Here is a 25,911-nt window from a genome sequence, read left to right as displayed (position 1 = left end):
ATGGATAAGCAAAATATTTAATGTTTGAAATATAGGAATTCAGTGTTTCGGTGTAATTGGGAAACAATTATCACGTGTTTCTTTAAAGCAAAACAATGGAGTAAAAATTGCGGACTATATTTAAGCATTTTCGTATATGAAGGATACAAAGAGAAAGCATTGCAATAGTCAAAATCTCGTCAATGGTCGACCTCAAGATTTTGTCGAATCTCCATGTTACGAACTTCTCTAAGTTCAAAAGGCACATTTTTAGAGTAATGTCTGTGTGTGCTAATTATAAAGAGATAATTCTAAAGAGCATTAGGCTAAAACAATGAAGTTCGGTATGTGGTCTTAAAATATATTTTTTCAAAATACGAAAGAAATTTGTCTATCTGCCGGTATGAATATATGCATGATACCTCAAATTTGAAAAGAGCTATGAGGATGAAATTTGGTATACAGATTTAGCATCAAAACTGTAAATGCATAATAAACTTTCCTTTTTTCAAATCAATTTACCCATAAATTCCTTTTCTCTTTTTCAGCTTTTTTACGCTTTTTGGATAGAAATAGTAATCTTCAAATTTTGAGCAATTCCAAAAAAACAAAATAAGATATATTAATTAAAGAAATTTAAATCTCTAATTTGAAATATCGTAACATATTAATGTTTTAAGCTCTATTCATCTGTCTTTATTTCATCTTTATAATTTGGCTTAATTATATAGCAGAGGTCGCTGTGGCCTAGTGGTAAGGTCTTAGCTTGGGAACCGGAGGGCTTCAGGTTCGAGATCCGGTTCCATCGAAGAAGCTTCGTGTAAGTGGGTCTGGTGCACGCTAAATCCGTTGGGGTCAAACGTTCTCCCGCTGGTAAAGTGTGGAAATTTGGAGAGGAGTGTGCCAGATCAGATGTCGTCCCTGCCATCTGACCGTGGTTTAAAATTACGAGGTCCGTCCCAAAATAGCCCTAGTGTTGCTTTAAAAACGGGACGTTAATATGACTAAACTAAACTATATAGAAGTGATTATGTACACTCAAAAAAATATTTGATTTAAACCGTAAGATGATTATAAATTCAACATATAAAATATTAAAAGTTTGCAAAACTGCATCGAAATAAAATTAGTATGACTGAAAATAAGAATTTAAATTTCTTCATTGTAATTATTTAAAATAATCTGAAAATGATTTTCTTGCAATAATATTTTTCGAAGTTATTGGGGAGAAACATTAACATTTTGATTACTTTTCAATCCAAATTTATATACATAAAATTCTTTCTTAATTAGCACTTATTGCCAAAAGCGTAAAGTCATGCCAGATTTGGTAAAATATTTTAATCCAAAATCTCTCTCGTTGAGCTTCTTGGAGGATTTTTTCGTCATACATGTAGCACAAATTAATTTACAGATAGTAAATCACCCTATAAACATTAATATGCAAAAAGTGGTTGAGTTAATGGTATATGAAAGAAAGTTTTTTATTATACTAAACATGTTTTTTTTCACTTCAAATCGATCAAAATCAAAAACATTATCTTAAATATTCTTTTTATATCGAAGAATTCGTTAAATGAAGGTACTATTAGTTTCTATAGCAACAAGACTCTTTTAGAATTAAGAATAGTGTTTTGAAGTGTTCTTTTCTAATTGTCATATATAAAGAAATACATAAATTTAGATTTTAAACTTTCTTTGTATTTTTCATTACGATTATGTTTACACTTTATCGTAATAAAGTTTACAATGAGAAATCTTTGCAATCGTCAAAAAATTTGACCTCGATTTTTGATAAATGTATGCGTTTTAGAATCCTATCATCCAAAAACTGCACATTTGCTATCATGTTTGTCTGTCTGTGAGCACGATAAATCAAAAACGTGATAAAGAGGTTTGACTGTAGATTTGAAATGTTTCTTTTTCTTATTTTCGAAATGTTCCTTTTTAAGGTTGACATTCTAGGAGAATATGAGTAGTTATTTCTGCTCAACTAACATTTCTTCCTGAAGTAGTTTATTTATTTTCAATTGGTTCATAATTTTGAAAGAAAGTCATAAGTTTATTCTCTCATAAATTAATAAATACATAAAAATCGAAAGTTTCCTCTGACTTCCGTATTTTGCTTTCTTTATTTCTCTTCGAAAAATAAGAGGAAAAGTTAAATTAAAAATTATATATATAACTTCTTACTTTTAAATTTAAATGAGACTAAAAATAAATTTCCATTCAGATTAAAAGTTATATAATGTATAGTAAACTAGGGCAACTTAGACGTATTTTTCTTTTCTTTCAAGTGTTTTGTAAAGTAATGATGTCTGAATACTTCAAAGATGCATCAAGCTATCTGTCTTGATTGCTTCTATAGATTCTATAGGAATATAGCAGTTTAAATAAACATTTTCATGTTAAAAAATAAAAAACAGCGTTTTCACAATTACCCTGGGAAAAGGGACAATTTTACCAAATGAGTTAAAACCAGTCAAAATCCCTAAAAATGTAAGAAAAAATGTTTAACTGTGAAAAAAAAATTACTTATTAATGTCAAAATGTCAACGTTTTATTGTAAAGAAAGATGTGCAAAAATATTCAAAAGTGAAAAGTTAAAAATTCACAAATATCAAAATCTTTTATAAGTTTTGCAATTTCATCAGAAAAGATGAATTTTCTACTGTTTTCATTGCATGGTATTCCAGTTATGTACACGATATTTTGTTTATTCAGTAAAGTCCCATAATGTATTGGGAAGTAAAAGGTTTTCCTTCTGTCATTCATACAAAGATATGATATCTCAAACTCTCTACCGCCCACAATTGAATGAGTTTTTCAGCAAAACACTTGCCATCCTACCCAAACAACTTTACCACAGCAAATATTCCAGACTAATTTTGATGAGTCGTTCGATAAATTTCCTGCGTCACATTAATCTTCTGGCAGCACAACATTTCACACATTGGATCTGAAGTCAATTTCATCATGTCCTCAGATGTGGCAGGTAAAAAGAAAAGTCCGCAATCATATTCATCTCTGCTGTTATGATCACTACTTTTATTGTTCATCGATTCCGAACCTATTCTCACTTTCCTTAAAAGAACTTGGAAGGGACTGGCCTATTATTAACCGATAAATTTATTAATTACTTTATACTATATGTAAATAAATTCATAGGAAAAACACGTCTATGTTTCATTTCGTCGGCATTGTTTCATTCAGAAGTCTCTCTATTCTACATTTTAATGTTAACATAACAAAGTATATTTATAAAATACTAAAAATAGTTTTAATTTAATATATTTGAATTCTCTAATTTTAAATATAATTTAAATTAGACTTTAATAATCCAAACGAAAGACAATAAATGATTTTATTCTAAGCGAAAAATAGTATTAAATAGATTATACCAAGTTTAAAAATTAACAAGAAACAATAAATAATAAAAGTAAAATTTGGATGTATAATTGAATTATCACACACACACACACACACACACACACACACACACACACACACACACACACACACACACACACACACACACACACACACAAAAAAAAAAAAAAAAAGAATGGAAAAAAAAATCAGTTATTTCAACCTCAACCATTAAAATGCTTTTACTATAGAGAACATCGGATACAACAGATTATTCAATATTTAAATCTGTCTAGGTCCTTTTAAGGCAAGTCCAGACAATAAATTTCCATTATCTGAAACTGTTGACGGTATTCACATACGGAGATGACTAAAGAAAAATTTCTGCTGACTATGGAGGAGTGCTGACTATAGTCTGCAAGCTATGGAGGAGTGAATGAGCGACTAATTATCATATGATTCATTAAGCAAATTAGTTATTTACCGCAAATATTCACATGGAAATTGGATTTGGATAATCATAAAATTGCATGATGGCTTTTAATTCTCTTTTGCATGATACTTGATTGAATATTTCATAAAATGGCATAGTGGTAAATGAAACATTCAATTTCGCTGTTCAATTCAAATAATATTTATAAAAAACATAACTGTTATATCTAGGATTTATTTGTAATTAATTATGATTATTTTAAGGAAATTCAATACAAAGGTGCAGTATATAAATTTAGAATTATATTAAAATAATTGACATTTCATTCAGGAAATGATTATCTCAACACTCAATGTTAAAAAAAAAATAATTTTCGAACCGGAAATTCGAATGAAATGAAAATTCCTTTCGCACGTGTTCGAAATGTCGTAACGAATTACAGGATAAATAATTTTACTTTTGGTTAAACTTGTTTTTACACAAATTTGACTTGGATAGTATTTTTGTAGTAAGACTTTACAACTATGTCAGTGTCGCCGGATATTCAAACTTTATGTCAAAATAAAAATCAAATAGCACCGACAATTGATTCCGAGAGAGAAGAATTCAGAAAATATCTTGAAAGCAGTGGGATGTTAGATGTGTTGACTCGCGTTATGAAGGATTTGTATGAAAAAGAGAATAAGCCTGCCGACCCCTTAAATTATTTAACCAACGCTCTTGGAGTCGTGAATTTTGATGCAAGAGAGACTGCTTTACTTCAAGACGAATTACGAAGTCTTAAATTAGTTTTAAAACAACTAGAAGAAGAAAATCGTTTTCTTAGAGAAAAGCTGGAGAAGACCACTACCGATTAACTTTTGTGTGTGTGTATAGATTGAAATAAAACTTTCCATAATGGTGCGTGTGAAATACAGATACATATTAGCTGAAATTGTAACCGATAGGTATCAAAATGTTCTGAAACTGCCTCTTAGAGAACAAGAGCTGAAACAAGCCATTTTAGATTCTGTTCAGGAACTTCATGGCGACTTTGGCTTGGCGAGTATTCATGCTGGATTTTCAATTAAAATGTATAATGCTGTTACAAGAATTTTTATTTTAAGAGTGCGTAGACAGTTCCATCCTATTCTCTGTACATCTTTAGTTATGATGACTTCAATTGGAAAAATTAGATTAGAAATAAGAACTCTGCATTTGTCTGGAACAATACGGTCATCATATAAATTTCTTCTTAATTATGATAAGCAAAAGATACAAAAACTAATTAAGAAACACGACTTGCAAGCAGAAGCAATACAAAAATTATCGACTATAGTTGAAAACTCGCATCATAGGTTTGCTAAGAAAAAATTTGATGTAACGTAATTTGTGATAAAGTAAAACTGTTTACTGCATCTAGACTTTTTAGTTTGTACCAAGATGAGACTATTTTTTTAATAACTGCAAGTATTGCAGACATTGTAATTACAATGTTGTTTATTCTAAGATGAATACTTATAATTTATTTGTAATTGTTTTTACTGTTTTGTTAACATCAGTGTCTCATATTACTTTGATGTACTGAGGTGCATTTTTTTTTCTGTACATTTTTTTTGTGATTTATAGTGAGAATTCTTATTCCAGAAACTGAATTTATATTTGTTAAAACGTATTATTTGATTGATAAGACAAGATGTCTTGTCGATAAATTATTAATTGGACAAGTTGCCAGATGTTTTGTTGAATTAATGAATTGTATTAAGTTTCAAATAAATTGTTTGTTGCATTATGTGTTGATGGATTTATTAATTTCTTTTGCACTTGCAAGTTTATATAAGAACAAATATTGTTGTCGACTTTCATTGAATATTTTTTATTGACCTTTTGAATTAAATCTTAGTGGATATCATTTAATTTGCCTTGAAATTTATTAAATTACTCAACTTTAAATATCTATATAAAATTCTTATTAGTAAGTTGTTATTGAAATAATCTCTGGTGAAATGCTTATTCTTCTGCAATTATTAATCGATCTTGATTCTAGATATATATTTTGAATAGATTGGGTATTTTATAGCAAAATTTACTTAAAAAAATACTTGTAGGTACATATTGTTTTGAATATCATTGATAGTATAAAATTTTTCTTACACATTCCATATTTAATTGGTGACCTTTAAATTTTATGAGAAATTTTTATATACAATTTATTTTTATATATTATTTCCTATAGTTGTAATTTAGAAAATTTTTAATTTACACTGTTTTTCTGGAACATGTTATCTTGAATCAAGATGTATGCACTTGTTGATTGTTGCTGAAAATATTTTACTTCGAGGCTCATGTATAGATATTAAATTTGTATTGCTATAAAACATTGATAAATTTTGTAGTTAAAATCTAAATTATCAAAGTTGAACGTATAACTAGTAATAAAATTGTGAGTGTATTTAATTTTACAATATAATATGAAATGTGTAAGGGGTATTGGACATAAAAGGATTTGTTTTGTTGAATATAAGAATTGTGGTTTGGAAAGCATTCTTAATATGTACAGGGAAAGCATATATATTTATATACCTTTAATAATATATTGAATTTGTTTTACGTTTTTGTAAAAAGTGATATTTAAATAATATTGTTGCTAAGCTTTTAAACTCATTTCTAAGATAATGTAATAACTATGCAATAGGACTTGTTTATTAAGATTAAAATATTTATAATTTTTTTGATAAAGTCTGAGAAAGTAAGTCTGCAGTAAAGGGTTATGGTCTAAAATTAAGATATTTTTCTTGGATTTTCTCTACAAAGAAATAAAAACTGATTGATTTTTAATTAACTTGGTATATGTTCTCTTTTAATCATAGCTACATTGGAAATATACAGTATATCAGAATTTAATCTAAGCTGTCAATTATTGATTCAAACATGTTTAGTTGTTTTTAAAAATGAGGTTTTGATGAATATTCACTATAATTTTTGACTGGAAAGGAAACTTTGAAATATCAAGAATACCTTGGAACATGAAATTTTAAGAAAATAATTTTCAGTAATTGAATTAGTTTAATTTAATTATATTAACTTCTTATTTAGAATCTATTTTGGAATTTATGTATTTTTGAATTGCAGTCTAGTAATGGGAACTGAGCTGGTACTTGTTTCTGTAAACTGCATAATATCAACAGAAGGACATTCGGCCTATGAATTTGGTTTTACCACATATTAGACCTATTTGAAATGTAGATGTTTTACTGGAATTGGGCTTTGAACTTGCGACCTTCCAGCCTTGAAGTGATATCTTGATTGCTTTGAGGTTTAAAAGATGGAAATAAAATATAGGCTTATTATTTGTTGAAGCAAGTCAGTATTACTTGAATCATTTCTCAAGTTAGAAAGTGAAATGTGTCGGGAAAGAATAAAGTGAATTGTTTATTATGATACATATATAATGTAAAACATATATTTTTAAGCAGTTTCATGGTCGAAGAGAGAGAAGACGCTTCGAATTTTTGAACTTTACATTTATTCCATCCCAGGAGGCATAATTTATGTACAAGAAGCATAGACAAAACTGGTGTCGGTTTGCAAGCAATACAAGAGCAGAAGAAGACCGAAATATTTATCCCCAATGATTATATAGAATGAGATTTACTGTACTAATGTCGATTTTGGATAGGGAAATCTAAGTATCTTTTAAAAAGAATTCTCTTAGCTTGACAATTTTTTATTCACTTGGAGTACAGGAACTGCTGATTTTAGAATTTTTACAGAGCTTTTGTAGCATTAATTAAATAAAAAAGGTGGAATTGGAACAGGAAATAAGAAAACATTTTAGAATGAAGTTAATATGGATTAAATTAAGATAAAACTTTGGTAATTAATTAGGGTTTATTTTAGAGTTAGAGATATCATTACACACACACATATACATATATACACACACATATATATATATTTCCAAAATCAAATAATAAGAATATTTGCTGTTGAAAGAATTTATAAAGTTGGAGAGCATGATGTAAATTAGACTAGAGGTTTTTAAAAACCATTCAATTTTTCCTTTATTCTGTATAAATATAAATTAATAATAAAAAAAAAACATCTGAGTAAATCCTCATTAATTATCATTATTGTATACACTGGGAGATATATATAAATGTACATCAAAGTATTTTTTTTCTAAAAATAAATACACAGAATGAAATATGTTAAATTTTATTTGTTTTTATTTACTGTTCTTTTCCTTTCCTCCTAGTGATGGATGCATCAAGTAAGATTCCTGAAGGAATTCTTTTTGGTACTTTCTCAACTTTCGGTTCTTATGATGAATGTATTGCAATTGAAACACCTGACAGAAGTTCACAAATTCAGTTTATTGGCCAATATTGCTCGATAAATATTCAACCCATTTTACCTGAAAATGAACGTCAGTTTACTATTCATAATGCTTTTAAAAGGTATCCAAAGCTTAAGAAAATCCTTCAGGTAAAGTGAACATTATTATTTTCATTTAGATATAAAAATTTTGATTTCTTTTCCTGTATAGGAATAGGCATTTTTATAATGAAACTAAATAAATCAATTATTTATTGTCATTTGATAGTATTAAAATTTTTTCATAATAAAATTATTGCAAGTAACCTTTTGGCATAGCTAATAAAAGAAATTTAGTAGTTGTATTCTAATTTTTTGTGCAATAAAAAACATCTTATTTTTTTGTATAGGATAACTGAAAAATACTATAAAATCTCTTAACAGTTTTGTCAAATGGATTTTATTTGTTCTTAATCACCCTTGCAGTGGTATGAATTATCATGGAATTCTAATTTTCTCTATCAAATTCTTTTATCACCGTTTGAATAATATAATTATATTATTTTTTACCTATGATACGGATTTTTATATATCTTAAAAGATAATATTTGCGTGTTATATATATATATATATTATATATACACTGTTTAATTCTCAGATTTGGAAACTCTCCTCACTTTTGCAATTGTATTGAAAGGCTTTTATTTTTTTAAAAAAAAGTTTAGAGGAAAGTGGAGATGTTTACATTTAGCAACAGTTTAACTAAGGTTATTTGCAGAATTATGAGATGTAATAACCCTAAGCTTTCTACTTATCATCTCTTAGCGAAGTACAATTATTGAAAAGTGCAATTTTTGTGATTCTGAAATGAACAATTGTCTTTTTTTTTTTTAAACACGACTTCTGATTATGTGGTACAAAAATTATTACAGTTAAGTTTATTAATAATGCAATGGAAATATTGCTATTTTTACTTAATATTATCATGATTTTTTTTTTTCTTTTGTCATTTTTTGATTTTAGCTCTTTTTTTTTTCATTTTCATGTGTAGAAAATTTATCATTAATAATACATGTTTTATCTATATTTTATAGCTATGTATTCAAAACAATGAAATATGGAAATGAGTATATTTTTTTCTTATAATATGCATAGTTTCAAAAACTATAATTTTTTCTTCACTTTTGGATTTATTTTTACTTTAGGAAATGAATATAGATGAAGATACTATGGCATATTATTATATTTTAAAGCATAGAATTGGTTTATGTATTCCTTCAACTTGCACTTATGAAGATGTTCTAAATGTTACAGATAATTGTAAGTAAAAGAAGTGATTTCCTTTTAAAAGATCAGAAACATTCATTACAGATTTTGTAATTTAATTTTTACATTTGTATTCCCAGTGGCTAGTCATCTAAAGATGAAATTATCTATTGGTCATTGTGAAACATCTGAGAAGCCCAAGTTTACAAAAGGACAAATTATCAGCATGTAAGATTAAATATCAGTTATACTTTCATAATCAAATAATTATTTAAATTTGTATTATCTGGAAAGTGCACAAAATATGTTGTGCAATAATACTTATTTTTTTATCATTTTGAATATTTTATTTGGTTTGAAAATTTCTGCAGTGTAATGTAGCAAAATACATTATAGTTATTAAAAATTTCTATATTTCCTCAAAATGGTAAGCAATAAATTTTATATATATATATATATATATATATATATATATATATATATATATATATATATATATATATATATATATATATATATATATATATATATATATATATATATAAAGTGTTTAGTGAAGATTGTAGTATTATTGTAGTTAAGTAATGTAGTTCCTGAAGGAATTTAAAAATTAGTCTCTTGATTTAATTTATCATCATGCTGATTAATGGTAACTCTTTGAGTTCTGAATAATGGACACACTTTCTGTGGATAATGACAAAAGTAATTGTAAAATTTGGTTCAATGATTTGGTATTTAAGTTCATGCTACTTAGATTTCTTGGCTCAGAAGTGTTAACATGGAATTGTTTTTAATTTTGTACCTGGAAATTAATTTTAATTTGGAAATGGGATTACAAAACTTGATCATATTACAGTGCAAATAATTGCTCCCCTGTAATTTTAATTTTCCCTGTAATAATTTTGTACCTGGAAATTAATTTTAATTTGGAAATGGGATTACAAAACTTGATCATATTACAATGCAAATAATTGCAGAAAAGCATTTATTTATGTATAAATTTTTAGGCCCAGTTTCATAGGGTATTTTTTTCACAGGGATATGAAATGTATTTACTTAAAATATTGTTTTAAAAATAAAAGCAAATGCTTCCCCATGTGTTCAAATATTTTAAAAGAGTACTGATTTAAATGATGTGGATGCATTGCATACATAAATACAAATGCATTTGAAATGAATGAGCATAAGAATTTGAAGTAATTGTTATGAATCACATATTAAGTAATGAAAAGTGTTTTTTACTTTTTGTAATATTTAAAATTTTATGTAATTCACATGAAGTATCACGTTCTTTTACAATTAAAAATATGATTTATAATTTTAATGCATTTTTTTAATTATAGGGTTGGAGTTTTCACTGCATTTGCAATAGTAATTGTAGGAACGACTTTAGATTTCTTCCTTCGTCATAGGTTGGATCTTGATATGGATATTGAAGAAATTGTTAGAAAAAAGAGTCTGTATTCATTTAATAATATTTCTAGAAATTCTTTTTAGAATGGAATACTTACAGTTAATAAGCTATCTAAAAACGTTTAGAAACATTAAATTAAGTTTTAAAATTATTAACATGGAATTAGTTATTTTAAAGAAGAAAACTGAAAATAAATAAATAACTTGTACATTTTCTGAATGAAAATTCTGCTTAAATAAAGTAAAAAAATATTTTTAAACTTTAGTATTTATATGAATACATTTTTTGAATTTCCATTGCTGCTTGCTTCAGCTGTTGTGCATAAAAATCTTAAAAAAAATATAAATAAAAATGAAAACAGAAGTATGAGATGTATCAAACTTTTGCAAAGTAAAACTTATAGCAAAACTGTCATGCTGACAATAAACAGCTACTTTGTTCTTGATTTAAACATTCTCTAAAATATTATGTGCCCAACAATTTTAAAAATTTTTAAACTATGTCTTGAACAAATTTTTATATCTTAGCAGCAATAATTAAGCTAAATTAGGTATTGAATTCCTATAAATGTAATGTTTAAAGTAAAATAGAAAATCTTAAAAATGTAAGGGATTATTTTGTGTATGAAATTTCAATAAGTGTGCTAAATTTTGTATTGTTTTTAATCTAAAATGTTGCATTTTTGAAAATTTTACAGGCATCTTAAGACAATTCAGCTATGCGTTTTCAGCTTATAGAAATGCTTGCAAAATTCTGAACACATCAATACCATCTAATCATGTTTCTGCATTGCATGGAATAAAGTTTTTAAGCATGACTTGGATAATGCTTGGTCATGTTTATTATTGCAAAGATTACTTGACTTTAGGTATGACTTTTGTGTTTAAAAAACTTAAAAAAACACCTCTTCTGTTAAATTGTTTTTCCTTGTTGTTTTATAATCTTTAGAAATATATATATATATATATATATATATATATATATATATATATATATATATATATATATATATATATATATATATATACATATAATGAATATTTTTTCATAAAATTTAATTTTTTAATAATATTTATATTAATTACCATTTTTTTAAAAACTAAATAATTTTAATGATATATTATTTTTATTTTAGCTGGTCTAAATCGAATTCGTGATCTAGGCTCCAATTTAGCTTTCCAAGTAATTCTGAACACAGCTTTTGCAGCTGATACATTCTTCTTTTTAAGGTATTTATTAATGTTAATTTCATTTCATTTTTAGTTTCTTTATTTTATTTCAAATTTCTACATGTATTTAAATATTATTATTTTCCACTAAGCTTTAAATTTTATTTCTTTGTGTAGCTAAACTGAAAGTACTTTTTTATTATATAGAGCTATATTAGCTTAAATTGATTAAGAAGTTCATGTCACCTCTAACTTTTACTTATTCCTATACAAAGTATACAAAAAAAAAAAAGTAACAAACATTTCAAATTCAAAACTTTAATGAATCTCCATATTTCAGATCTCCCTAAATCTGAAAAAGGCATTTTTTTAAAGTATGTCACTTCTGTCTGTGAACTGTCACTCCTGTCTATGAACATGATAAATCAAAAACTTTTTGAGCTAAATGGGTGAAATTTGGTATATGGATTGAGGTAAATAATATCCATTCTGAGGATCCTCTCTGTCTACCGAGCTGTTCAAGCATAAATTTGCAGTATAATTCCAAAATGAAGAAGGTTAGATGAATAGGATTTAGTGCACAGATTAAAATTCAGAGTGCAGATTCTTATCGAATTTTGAACTAAATCTGACAAAGTGTTTACTTCAGTCAGGCTGTACTTTTTTATGCATGCAAACACAATAGCTCAAAAACAAATGATTTTTTTAAATGAAATTTGACTTGTGAGTTTGTGAATACAATTGTAGATTTATATGAAATTTTCACTTCAATTGACCAGAAAAAAAAATGTCAAAATATGTATTAGATTTTTTGATACTTGTGTATTACTGACACACCAATGATTACAACAAAAAAAGAAAAGGCGATTTTAAAATTGATTCTAAATGCAGTTTGTAACAATACTTTCAATCATTATAATTAAATTCAAATCTACTTTATTGTTCATCAAGATCTATACTTTTTGCCACTATTAAAGTTATGATATCACTTGGATATTGGTTGAAAGGCAGAATTTTTATTTTGTAGAATACATTTTTTTTATCTGCATGCATAGCAATACAGTAACAATATTTGAGTTATTCTTTCTCTATGTTGTTACATTTAATTAAAAAAAATAGTTTTAATGAATATGCAATATCATTCAAAGTTACTGAATTTATTTGCTCCTGCCCAAGTTATAGAAGGAACAATATGCTGTGTTTTACGGTCAGATACAAAAAAAATTCAAATGGAAGGTAATTGTATTTTGGATTATGACTATAAAAATAAACAAAAAAACATGATTTGACTGTATATTTTCTGTTACAATATCAGAAGGAAAAAATGCAATCCCAAGATTGTTAAATTCAGATGGCTCCAAGTATAAGGATAAAATGGAGAGGAGGGCTTATTTGCTGAAATAAGGGTAGAGAAAAAATATTGAAACAAAGAACTGCTTTATTAGACAAATATTTTTATTCCTATTTAGGCTGAATTGTCAAATAGACAAAATAGGGCAATGACTTACGAACCTGAAGGCTACAAGATTACGTTTTTTAAAATTATTTTCAGAATTGTTAAATTTTGCAGTTCTGCTCCTTATTTAAACTAAAATTAAGTATTGCTTAAATAATTTTTTATGATGGAGGATCAATGTGGCTTCATGTTTCTTTTTATAGTTAATATATTGACTCTCTAACAAGCTGTGCATTAAAAAATTTGGAGTTTTTTTGAGAAAATTCTATATTTTTTTTCATCAATTTGTTTCAAATTGTTTTAATTTTTCTTCTGGAGATTCTAAAATTAGTCCACATGTATGTTTATTTGGACGCTTTAAATAAATTTTGCATTCAATATATTTATTGGAAAAAAAAAAAAAAAACTCTTAGTGTTGATAACAATTTTTCTTTACATTTGTTTTTAGTGGTTTACTTGTTGTGTATTCAACCTTCCAATATCTTGAAAACTCAGATGGAAAATTTACAATTGTGGGCTTCTATATAAAAAGATATTGCAGGTATATAATTAATTTTGATTGCATTTATGCATTCTTTTATACTAAAATTATTATTACATATTATTTAAAAAATATCTGGTCTTTAATGTTTTTTGAAAATTATTCATTCTTCAGATTGACTCCAGCATTCTTGATGATTTCGGGTGTCATTTTATTGGGGCCATTAATTGGCAGTGGTCCTATATGGAATGAAACATTGGAACCATTTGTGACTGGCTGTGAGAATTATTGGTGGACAAATCTTTTCTATTTTTCAAATTTTATTCCAACAGCCAAAACAGTACGTATGGATGCATTTTGTTTTATATAAAATAAGCATTTTTTAAAGATCTTTTTAAATTTATTTAAAACATCTTATGTTTTAATCATTTTTATTTCTTGTACTTTAAATATTTAATTTAAGGTTTTTGCATGCTTGTTCATAGTTATATTATATTCATATTTGAAAACATGTCTTTTAAATCTGATTATGTTAATCTATGAAATTGTGTCATTATCAAGACTGGTATCTTTATGCTTAAAAAAAATTAAAATTCTGAGATTTATTAATATTTTTCAGTTCTAAAATCTCTGTCATACTTAGCCCTATTTATTTGGATTTTTGACATGAAGTGCCAATCAAATTTGTTAAAATCAGTGAATATATTACAAGAATTTTTATGTTAACATAATATAAATGTCACTAATGGCAATGGCTATCTAATTTATAGCTATATTTGTTGGTAGAATTTACCTAAATATGAAAAATTATTTGATGATTATAAGCAAAAATTAAAGAAAGAACAATCACATTTTTAAATGATTAAGAGGGGAAAACTAACTAAATAAATAAAAGTTAAAGTATTGAAAAATTTCTTAAATTATAGGAGGACATTACTCATAGTAAATAAGGGCTATTTTTAGATTAAAAAAAAGAAAAAAGAAGTGAAATTTTCCTAATCTAGCTATCTTTTAAAATTCGTTTACTTATAAAATATATATTTTAATCATTATTGATATTCAAAAGAAAATAAAGTTTCATATCAAAATTAAAGTTAGATGGTTTCAATAATAAATTTTAATATTTTTGTTTAATATATAGAAAAGTATTAATATGCTTGTAAATTTGCAATCTTCTTATCCAGATTTTTTTTTAAAAAATATTTTCCTGCATGAGCTTTAAGAAAAACAGATTTCACTGTATAAATTCTTATAAGTAATTAACTAACAATAAGACAATGAAAAAATAATTTAATACATTTTAAAAAATACTAAAATGCATATTGAGAGAAAATGTTTGGAATTACCTAAAATTAATTTGGAAATGGAATTACCTAAAATTAATACCAATTAATAAAATTAAGCGTACCAAATCAAACATAATTCCAAATTTTTATATTTTTAGTGTGTTCCACATGGTTGGTTTCTGTCTTGTGACATGCAATTTTATCTCATATCTCCTGTTGTTATTCTTGGATTGTATAGGTATGTATAGTATTTGTTTGTGTATTTTGTGACATTAATTGAACTTTCAGTTAGAAAAAATTAACTTTTTTTTTTTCATCTTTTCTTTTCCTAGACGACCGAGGATGGGAATGCTACTTATAGCAATTGGTATTATAATATCTATGGTTTCAGCAGGATTTCTCACTTATCTATATGATTTACCACCAGTGTCTTTATTTTCTCTTCCTGATCAGAAGTAGGATTTTTTTTTTTTTCATTTAAATATATATTATTTCAAATTTGGTTTCTTTAAATACATTTTAAGTTATTAAGTTAAAAGATGACAAAATGCATTCTGTAGGTATATACACAATTATTTCTAAGATATCAATAGAATATAAATAAATAAAAACAAATAAATTACTACAATTAAAATAACTGTCAAGATTTCTGCTGATAAACATTCCATATTTAATTGAAAGATATATATATATATATTCTATAGGTATATACACATTATTTCTAAGATATCAAAAAAGTATAAATAAATAAAAGCAAATAAATTACTACAATTAAAATAACTGTCAAGGTTTCTGCTGATAAACATTCCATATTTAATTGTTGAAACAAAACGTTTATCATGGGCCACCTTAATTTCAGTATTGGAAGCTGTTACTTTCTTTATATTTTTTTGTGACTTTTTTTCTATATGCACTGTTTAATGTATCAGAAGATAATGAAATATATTAATTTATTAGACTTTTCTTTTGCCATCCTGTCTGATAAAAAATTGAAAAATATATCACAATTCTGGAATATATCTATTATGTTTTTCTTATAAAATTGCCGCAATAATGAGAATTATTAGTCCTTCAATTTAATGTCAAATGCTGATATTTAGAGCATTTACAAAATTTAATGCCAATATATATATATATATATATATATATAATGATATCTCTTAATCCAATTTAAATCTCAATTAATTTCCTTTTATCTTAATTTAGCCCATATTAACTTCATTCTAAAATGTTCTCTTATTTCCCGATTCATTTCCACTTTTTATTTAATTAGTTTTAACATGCACTCTAGAAAACTTTAAATTCAGCAAGTTCTCACGCTCTGAGCAAAGAGATAAAAATCCCTAATGCTTACCACATTCTTTTAAAGATACCTAAATTTTCCTTTCCTAAGACTGCACGTGTCAAAGAAATCCCTATCAAAATCTCATTATAAAATCACTGACAGAAAAATGTCTGTCTCTTTTCCTCTTCTGCTTTTGTGTCATGTTGTAGACTGATGTATATCTTACTTCTTATTCTTTGTACATAAATTATGTCTCCTGTGCTGAAATAAACCAAAGTTAAAAATTTTATAAGTTTCCGTTATGCTCAACTGCTCAAATATATATATATATATGTATATAGTTATAGATTAAAATATTTTTTCAGCACAATACATAAACTAATTTATTGATTAAAAGATTCCTTTGATAGGAAATAACTGTAAAAATAACTATTAATATTAAAATTATTATTTTGATTATGAAAAATATCATTTTTTAAGAATGATTATTTGTGAAATTATTTTATTGCTTTTGAATATAAAATATGATTGTTAATATAAATTAAACTTATTTTTGTGAACCTTTTTTTTATTTTTTGTCATTATAAAATTAATTTTGTATATATATATATATCTTCTGTAAGGAGTATTTATTGAAATATTTTGTAATTATTAATTTTAATAAATATTGCTTATAGTTATCATTATTGCTTTTTCATTGATAATGATGGTTTTTTTAGATTAGCTCATAATTTCAAATGGAATAAAACTCTCAAAAATTATAAAAATAATAAATTTTTATAAGAATTTTTTTTGTATTTTAGGATAAAATACATATAAATTATCTATATTATTCTTATAATTTTAAATTTTAAATAACTTTTTCTTATGGCTTTGAAATTTAAAATGTTTTATTTTATTTGTAAGTTTCATTTAAGAAAATTCAATCTTATCTATTACAGAGACATCAATGAATACTTAGATACAATGGGATACAAGCCATATGCACATTATGCTGCATATTGTATAGGAATGGGCACTGGTTTTCTTTTGTCAGTGAAACAAAAGATACCAATATCAAAAGTATGTTTTTTGTTCATTTTTTATAAATAAATAAATTTTTTTAATTGCAACATAAAAATTGATGTATATTTAATTATAATTATTTATTAGGTTTAATTTTTCCAGCAGTGTTAAGTAAATACATTAATTTGAAATACCTTTTCCAGTGATGAGCATAAGCATCATTAGAAATTTTAAAAGTAAAAATAAACTAAAGTTATATTTTAACTGTAATTTTTGTATAGATTAAATCTTGATAATGGTATAAAATTATTTTTATGATATAAAATTTAATTTAATGGTATGAAATTTATTTTCAAATCCTAATATGCCTTATTGTATTATCAGAAATAAATAACTAAATATGGTACTTTCCTATTTTTTAATGTGTTAGGTCTTAAAATGTAGGATTTGTGGAATGTAAATGATGTTTATGAAGTGAAAAGAGCAGTTTTGCTATGCTGTGATTTTTTAATCATACATTACATTGAATAGACTGCATAGTGATTACTGTCAGTAAAATTTACATTCATTTTAATCTTTTTTAATTTAATGCATATTATAATATTTAGTTATTAAAATAATTTCCATATTATATTTTTTTTACTTAAATTAGATAGCTTTTGAAATTAATTTTAATTAACAAATATTTTTTTGTTATTATTCTTTTGTACCTTCATTTATAAAGATTTATGTAATGGCATCTGATTTAGGAATAGAATACATAATGCCAGATAAAAATAAATGCATATAGTGGGATATTATTTAACATTCATTCCAATGAAAATTTTTTTTGGTGTAGTAGAAATATAATTAAACATATTTAAATGTTACTTGTTAGTAATATTCAAAATAATTAAAACAATAAACCTATTCTTGTTTAAATTCTTCTTTTATGAATTAAAATCATTACAAAAAACAAATTTAGGATATAAAAATAATTGTATTCAAAATGGTGTTTCAAACTTATATTTTAATTATTACTTAATCCTTCTCTTTCTTATTTAACAAAATTTTTAAAACTGCAGGAATTTTATATGCCTTATAAAAGGTATCAAATAACCATAACAGAAGTAAAATTCGCATAGGAGAAACTTTGAGATTTATAGTATACTGCAGCTGATTTCAAATTTATGGTTATGACAGGTAGTAAATGTAATTGCTGTATATCATAATTCTTGAGGAATAAAGAAGAATGGAGCTCATACCTCTTCCTTCTTTAAAAAGTGTTTCAATATTGATTTACATTAATTATATAATGTTGATATCATTATATTATTAATGATAGATTCAAATTCTTTGTATAAAATTAATTAAATTATTATTAAAATTATATATATTGCAATAGCAACGTTGCAATGTTTCTGAGTCCTACTGTATGACATCATATTTGGAATAGAAACTTATAATTTGTAAAATTTATTGGAAAGATTAAAATTATATATATATATATGGAAAAGTTGGAGTGCTGGAACATTTAACCATGAGCTGTTTTTCAATGCCTATTTTCAAGCAATTTTTCTCTTCATTCCATTTCTTACATGATATGTATGAGAATTTGTCTGTCATAAATTTCATTAATACTGTGCACTTTTATTTGTTTTTACATTGCTGCAAATAAATTTGTAGGTTGTCTTGTATGTTAGTATGATTATATCACCAAAAAAACAATGAATAATATTATTTTACTATTTTTAAAATTGGAAAATTGATTTGAAATATGATCTTCTTGAAATGTCTACTGATCAGCAAATAAATAAATAAATATGTAAGGAATTATAATAGTTTAATATGAAGTGAGTAGAATCAGTGAGGAATTTTAAAAATTGTGCTTTTTCTCATAATACAGTTTCTTTCAAAAGGATTTATTCATAATTTGCATCGTATTAATTTCATTATTTTTTATAGCTTATTCAGCTTTGGAGATAATTTTTATTATCTTTCAGATTATTCAAATATTTGGTTGGAGTTTTGCAGTAACTTCTTGTACTCTAATTGTTTATGGCACCTGGGATTGGAACAGTGGCAATTTACCTGATTGGCCTATATCAGTGGCTTATGCTACTTGCAGCAGAGCTGTTTGGGCCTTAGGAATTGCATGGTTAACAGTAATTTGTTTTGCTGGTTATGGAGGTAAAGTTTTTTTTCTTCATATTTTAATCTGAAATCTATTTTAATCAGAATTAAAATATTATTGTATGAATATATAATAATGAATTTTTAATATTATTCTGTTTATATATAATAATGAATAAATCTAATGTTATTCAAATTAAATTATAATTCTATGAATTTGATAAGTGCATATCAATATTATTTTCTTTTTTTAACATTTTGTTTTATAATTATGATTATTTAGTACAAATATGATACTTAAATGTATAAATGACTAACATCAAGAAAATTTTATTTCCTTCAAGAAGTTTAAGAATATTCTTGAAATAACAAATAAATTATTATATAATACATTTTTTTTTTTACTCAGAAGTTATTTCATTTTAGATTATTTTATACAATCATATACAAATGAAGAATTTACTCATTGTATTATAAGAATTCTGTAAAAAACCACAGTACCCAGACGGACGCTACAGATTTCTGATTCTAAAATGTTTGTTTATATGCTTATACATGTCATATAGATGTTTACAATGTAATTTATCAATTTTCTCCCTTTCAATACAATTCAGTAATCTCATTTCTTTGTACGTTCAACCCATTGTCACTGTTAGTTTTTAGGTATTACTTCACCAAAACATTAAATACAGCCATGTAGGAATGGGATTTTCTCTAGAGATCTCTGGATAGTTTGTTGTCACTTTCTATTGTTTATCCTCTCCCCCCCCCCATCCATCTTGAGCTCATCCAACTGGTTAGATAACCCAGTGTTATAGGCCCTGGAAGGGGGGGGGGCACAGGATGGCATTATGTTATGTAGTTGTTTAATTATAAATTCTACCAATATTATTTTCAAATTTAGTTTTTGCAATTAAAAAATTTTATATCTGAACATATAAAAGGAAAGTATTTTTATGTGTATCAGTGCTCTGCAGGAGAGACCATTCGATCTAAAGTCACAGTATTAAATGAATATATTTTAGAAGAGAAAAATATGCATCTTGAAGAGTTTTTTAAAAATTTTAAATAGTTTTAATTAATTAATAATTGAATATAATTTTGACATTTTTTTCATCATAATTTCTATCATTGTTCAAAACTGGTTTCACATTTTTTCCAAATTTTAAAAAAATGGTCTATCTAATAATGCTAATTTAATTATGATGTAGTTTTTCTTCCCCAAAATTTTTGGTAATTAAAATATATATATATATTATTTTGCACAATTTTTAAGATCATATTTCACTAATTAAAAGAAATTCCTAATTATATGTTTAATTTCTGAAAAATTAGAAAGTGAAATAGCATTACCACAGAAGACAGTGTGCAATTTGAAGCAGATAAGACATTTACATTTTTATGTCACTATGATAAAATGAAATTAAATATCATAAGGCAAATACTTCTTTTATTATGAAAATTATGAATAGTTGTGCATAAAAGCTTTAATTCAAATTAGACACAAATAATTTTCTCTGTCAATAACTGATTGTTAGCAGGTAATATTTTAGATATATTATAAATTTTCAGTTTCTGTTATTATGTTTCATCATTGTAAGTTTTAATATTGCCTTCTTCTTGTAGTGAAACCAAATTTCTCCATTCCAAATATTGATTACAAACATTTTTTTTTTGAAATAAAAAATTTATATATACATAAAGTTTTAAATTCCACATTTATTTCATGATGTATCTCGGATCTACAGAAACAGCGACTGAAGAATAGAATAGATTTCATGTTATATTTCTTTTTCTTTCTTTGAAATTTGTCACTTTAATTCAGATGCAGTTTTAATTCTGCAGAAAAGAAAAGAAAAAAGATGAAGAATAATGCCTTAGAAATCAAAAATATGAATATAATTATAGAAATAAGAATAAATTGTCTGTAACTTTAAAAATATTTTATTTATTTATTTTCATTACAGGAATTATAAATAACATCTTATCATGGCCTGGATTCATTCCACTAAGTCGTCTTTCTTATTTAGCATACTTAATACATCCTCTACTAATGTATCTGTATGCCAGTTATGTTAGAAGTCCATTTTATTTTAGTCAGTATGTTGTGGTAAGTAATTTTTTTGAAATTAATATAAAAAAATTTTTTGTTTTATTTTTAGATTTACACTGAGCAGTAGTATTTATAAATTTAAATTAAAAGTGAAATGAATAAATTTAGCAGTTATCATTTAAATATAAACAAAACAAATTTATACTTACTGAATCTGTAAGAGACTATTATTCAAATATGGTTTATATTTTTAAGATATCAGCATGTAGTTTTGTGATGTTGCTATGACTGAAACTGTCTAGTTCACAATTCTGTGTAGGAAAGATCCACTTTGAGGAATATTTAAATATGATTATTGGATGAACATAACAGCTGATACTAATTCCAAAGACTAACTCTTGTTAACAAAGAATAATTATTAATAAATAACTAAAACTTAAACAAACTGAAGTACTGATTCATGACAAGTAACGATATTACATAGAAGATGCAAAAATTTTACTATAAATTATATAATGAAAGCCGATGACTGATCTGTATAACTGAAAAATAGATGGCAACAAGCTGGAACAGTAATAACAAATGGCTAAAAATATTCAAAATTAAGTTGTAAATTAATTAAAAGCTTCTTGCAAATGTAAAACTGTTACATTCATCAAATAACTGAAATACGATTTAAAAAAATGTTTTTTTTTCTTAGGTAAGTGACTGATTTAATAGAAAATAACATATATTGATTGCAAATCAATGAAAAATTTATATAAAAAATAAAATTTTTTTTTCAGGTTTATCTTTACTTTGGTCATTTATGTGTCACATTTGGTTTAGCCTTCCTTTTCTCTATTACATTTGAGCTGCCATTCCTTAACCTTGAGAAAATAATTTCAAAACGTTTGGATCAAAGTAGAAGGAAAAGAAGAGCATCTTTTACTCATTACTATCCTAACTGGCAGCACCCAGAATATCCCGAAATAAAAGATTCTGTAGTTCTTATGCGTAGACGGACAGACAGATTTATTAATACATAATGTTTTCTTACATGCTCAGCGAAGAATTACGGGGAGTGAAATCTCCAGTTAGTTTCTACTAACAACTCAAGTGCAAGACAGATTGAAGTTCACATTTCTGATTGTATTTATTACTTCAGTTTTTTTTTTTGCAACAAACCAGCTAAGAAAGTCCACATCAATGCATATGGACATTTTAATGCTTAATAACTAGAAAGAGTATCTGTCTTTTTATTTTATAACCCTTTTTCACCATCATTTAAATAATACATATTGTTCTCATCCTATTTTTTTAAACCTTAAAAATGACCATAAAATGATGTAAGGTTTAAAATTGTTCTGATTTGTATATCAAGATCCTTTTGTATAATTAGGATTGTATAAAAGGATCTAAAGAGCAAAAATTTATTTACATTTTTTTCTATACCTAATTTCATATTGCATCAATAATGCCAAACAAACATTTTTGTCAATTTTCAGGAACTGTCACTGGTTGATTAGTTATTTCTCTTAACACATTGTAATAATTTAAAATTAAATGGGAGCTAAAAGAATAAACAATATACTGACATAGTTCACCTTTAATGCATTGCTGAGTGAAGGATCCTTTTTAAAAATGTATTTGTGTGGTTAGCAATTTTTACTGAAATAAAATAAGAACCAGAAGAAATTTTCAATCAACGTAAAAATATCATTTTTTAAAAAAATTTGTTAAATAAACATTTATTAATGAGATAATGCGCAAGTATATGTCATCTAATAATAAAAAGCTGAGCACAAACCTTTACTACATTAGTTCACAATTTGTCAGCCTTTTCATAATCATTTGCATGTTTTTAAATGTGAATGATGGCATTATTGGTGAATTTACTTATTCTAATTCATTTATATTCTCATCAAAGCTATCATTATGGTAGGAAAAACACTGCCAGCCTTTCAAGCTTTCTGTTTAGTTTTCAGTTTTATTGATTTGGATACATAGTTCTTAAATACATGTTCATTAATTATTTCTGCAATATGAAGGTGTTTTTCTGTGATACAAAATATTTTAACCCTTCATTGAGACAAACCTTAACAAATACATTTCTACCAAACTGCAGATTTCAAACTGTCATTTTTTTTTTTGGCATTTCACTATTTTTTTCCTATTAGAAGTGTGTTATTTTCTTTCATGTTTATTTAGGATTAAGTGTTGTATATTGTTTAGATGAATTGTTTTGTAAATAAACTTGTGTTTATGTCACTCATCTGTTTGTTTTGATCACATAAGTATTGTACATTTATGGAATATTTTTGTATCAGTCAATATTGTAACATTTTTTAAAGGAGTTTTTCTAATAATAAATATTTGTGTTATATTGAATTATTTAAAGTGTACTGTACATTATTTTTCTATATTTAAAATTTCAGATGGTTCAAGATTTTCGATGCGATTAATATATTTTTTATTTCCTGCAAATTTTGACTATCTTTCATATAATATTTATTCAGATATTCAAACTAAAAAGATAAATGCCTTAGAGACACAGAATACTCATTCATATTTTAAGACACATGTTATTCAAACTATTGGAAATAATTTCTGCTGTTGTAAAGTCATTAAATAATATGTTAATGAAATTTCAGAGTTATAATTAAGAAGCACAATTTAAACTTTGGATAACTTATTTTCAAAAATTTTATAAATCATCATTTTGAGTTTGAACTATGTAATTTTTAATATACTATTTGTTTTAAGGACATATCAACGTAATTATTTGAGAACATTATGCAAAACCGATGACAGGATCCTCAACAATCTAAATATGTGACAGGTTTTGATATTTCACCACATTTTAAGCCTTTTTATCTCATCTCACTTGTTAATTTATTTCATAAAAACCCAAAAAGTTCAGCAAATTTAATTTCTGAAAAAAAAAATCAAACTAAATACATTAATATTCTATAATTTTTAAATATCAAGTGAAAAAAAAAAGACACCAACAGATTTATATATAAACAGGTTTATTGTCTTAGAGAAATATTTTATATTGACTAACTCAAAAGATACACAAACATGCATACATTCAATCAATAACAGGATGATATAAGAGATGATTTATAATCTTCTAATGGCAAAGTCAATGACTAGGTCAGTAATGAGCACCATGAAAGCATAGTATGGAAAATCAGCACAAGCTACAACATATACAGAAGCAGACACTTCATTCTGTTAATTTACATTCACTTCAACATTCAAGCTATTTAGATTTCTTACTTATATTCAGTGCATATAAGCTGCAGTTTTCTCTTAGTATAAATATTCACACAATTATAATTTTCTAAATCGAATTGTAGACCAATTATTTACATTTGATTTTGAATGATAATCACATAAAAATATCATTAAAAAGCATTTTAGTTTAGGCATCAAACTTTACATATGTCTATAAAGTGATTATAAAAAAACTTTTACATAGGACAGTTCAATTTTTGAAGTGAACCTGACACTTTTATTATATAGCGAGTCAAAACCAATAATTTATTTTTCAAGAAACATTACCATACATCCAAGCAGTCACATGATCAATTTTATAATTAAAAAACTATAATTTACATTCTTTCACAACTTTAATATTGTTTACATTTGTTCAATTAGTTATGTTGCTCCATTTATAAATCTAAGCAATAATTATGCACTATTGTTTGAAATTCCACATGAGTGGTTACTAACAAAAATAAATACTTAACATCTGCTCAAGTATATGAAGTAGAATATATTTTGAGAAGCAACTGAAAAGTTATGATTAAGAAATGATTTTACACTACACATTTGATTTAGCAGCAGTACTCTTCAAACATATGAGACTGTTTATGAAAATTTATTGAAATGCTACTAGCATACATTAAAGTCAAATATTAATAAAAATACAAACTATTCTGAAAATATTTATTTTTAAAGCAGTAATATCGTTAAAAATGTCAAAAAATGTTCATCTGATTAAGATGAAATTTTTTTTCATTGGTAGAAGTGTTTTTACTGAATATTTATTTTATATTTTTAAACCAATCTGATTACAATAAAAGTAATTATCAATTTTTGTCTTATTTTTTTTGTGTGTTCTCAAACAAATGTATTTAATAGTTGAAAATAAGCATTAGTAATGGAAAATTATGCATTCAGGTGCATACTGAACATGTAAATGGGTTGATAAAAATTCCCCAATTTAAAAATTTAAATAACTAATTTAAAAACATTCATAAGTTTCAAGTAGTATTCTTTATTGTACAATTTACTAATATAATTAATTATATATACAA

At 25.2% G+C, this 25,911-nt stretch overlaps 1 protein-coding gene across 1 annotated transcript in view; it reads left to right on the top strand.

The window, feature by feature from the left end:
• LOC129963561 (uncharacterized) overlaps positions 1 to 23,934 on the top strand; it is a 62,282-nt gene extending 38,348 nt beyond the window's left edge. The window contains exons 3-16 of the mRNA XM_056078021.1: positions 8,019 to 8,248; positions 9,283 to 9,397; positions 9,484 to 9,571; positions 10,687 to 10,799; positions 11,455 to 11,625; positions 11,893 to 11,986; positions 13,831 to 13,923; positions 14,038 to 14,203; positions 15,308 to 15,387; positions 15,482 to 15,604; positions 17,376 to 17,496; positions 19,422 to 19,608; positions 21,519 to 21,661; positions 22,390 to 23,934. Of these exons, the coding sequence (XP_055933996.1) occupies positions 8,019 to 8,248; positions 9,283 to 9,397; positions 9,484 to 9,571; positions 10,687 to 10,799; positions 11,455 to 11,625; positions 11,893 to 11,986; positions 13,831 to 13,923; positions 14,038 to 14,203; positions 15,308 to 15,387; positions 15,482 to 15,604; positions 17,376 to 17,496; positions 19,422 to 19,608; positions 21,519 to 21,661; positions 22,390 to 22,632 (1,967 nt within the window). The 3' untranslated portion in view covers positions 22,633 to 23,934. The remainder of the gene's footprint in view (positions 1 to 8,018; positions 8,249 to 9,282; positions 9,398 to 9,483; positions 9,572 to 10,686; positions 10,800 to 11,454; positions 11,626 to 11,892; positions 11,987 to 13,830; positions 13,924 to 14,037; positions 14,204 to 15,307; positions 15,388 to 15,481; positions 15,605 to 17,375; positions 17,497 to 19,421; positions 19,609 to 21,518; positions 21,662 to 22,389) is intronic.
• Positions 23,935 to 25,911: the final 1,977 nt, after the last annotated feature.

The sequence above is a fragment of the Argiope bruennichi genome, chromosome 3 (genome assembly GCF_947563725.1).
Source record: "Argiope bruennichi chromosome 3, qqArgBrue1.1, whole genome shotgun sequence".
NCBI classification, from domain to species: domain Eukaryota; kingdom Metazoa; phylum Arthropoda; class Arachnida; order Araneae; family Araneidae; genus Argiope; species Argiope bruennichi.
Note: the sequence above shows the minus strand (reverse complement) of the source record. Positions and strands in the feature narration are given on the sequence as shown.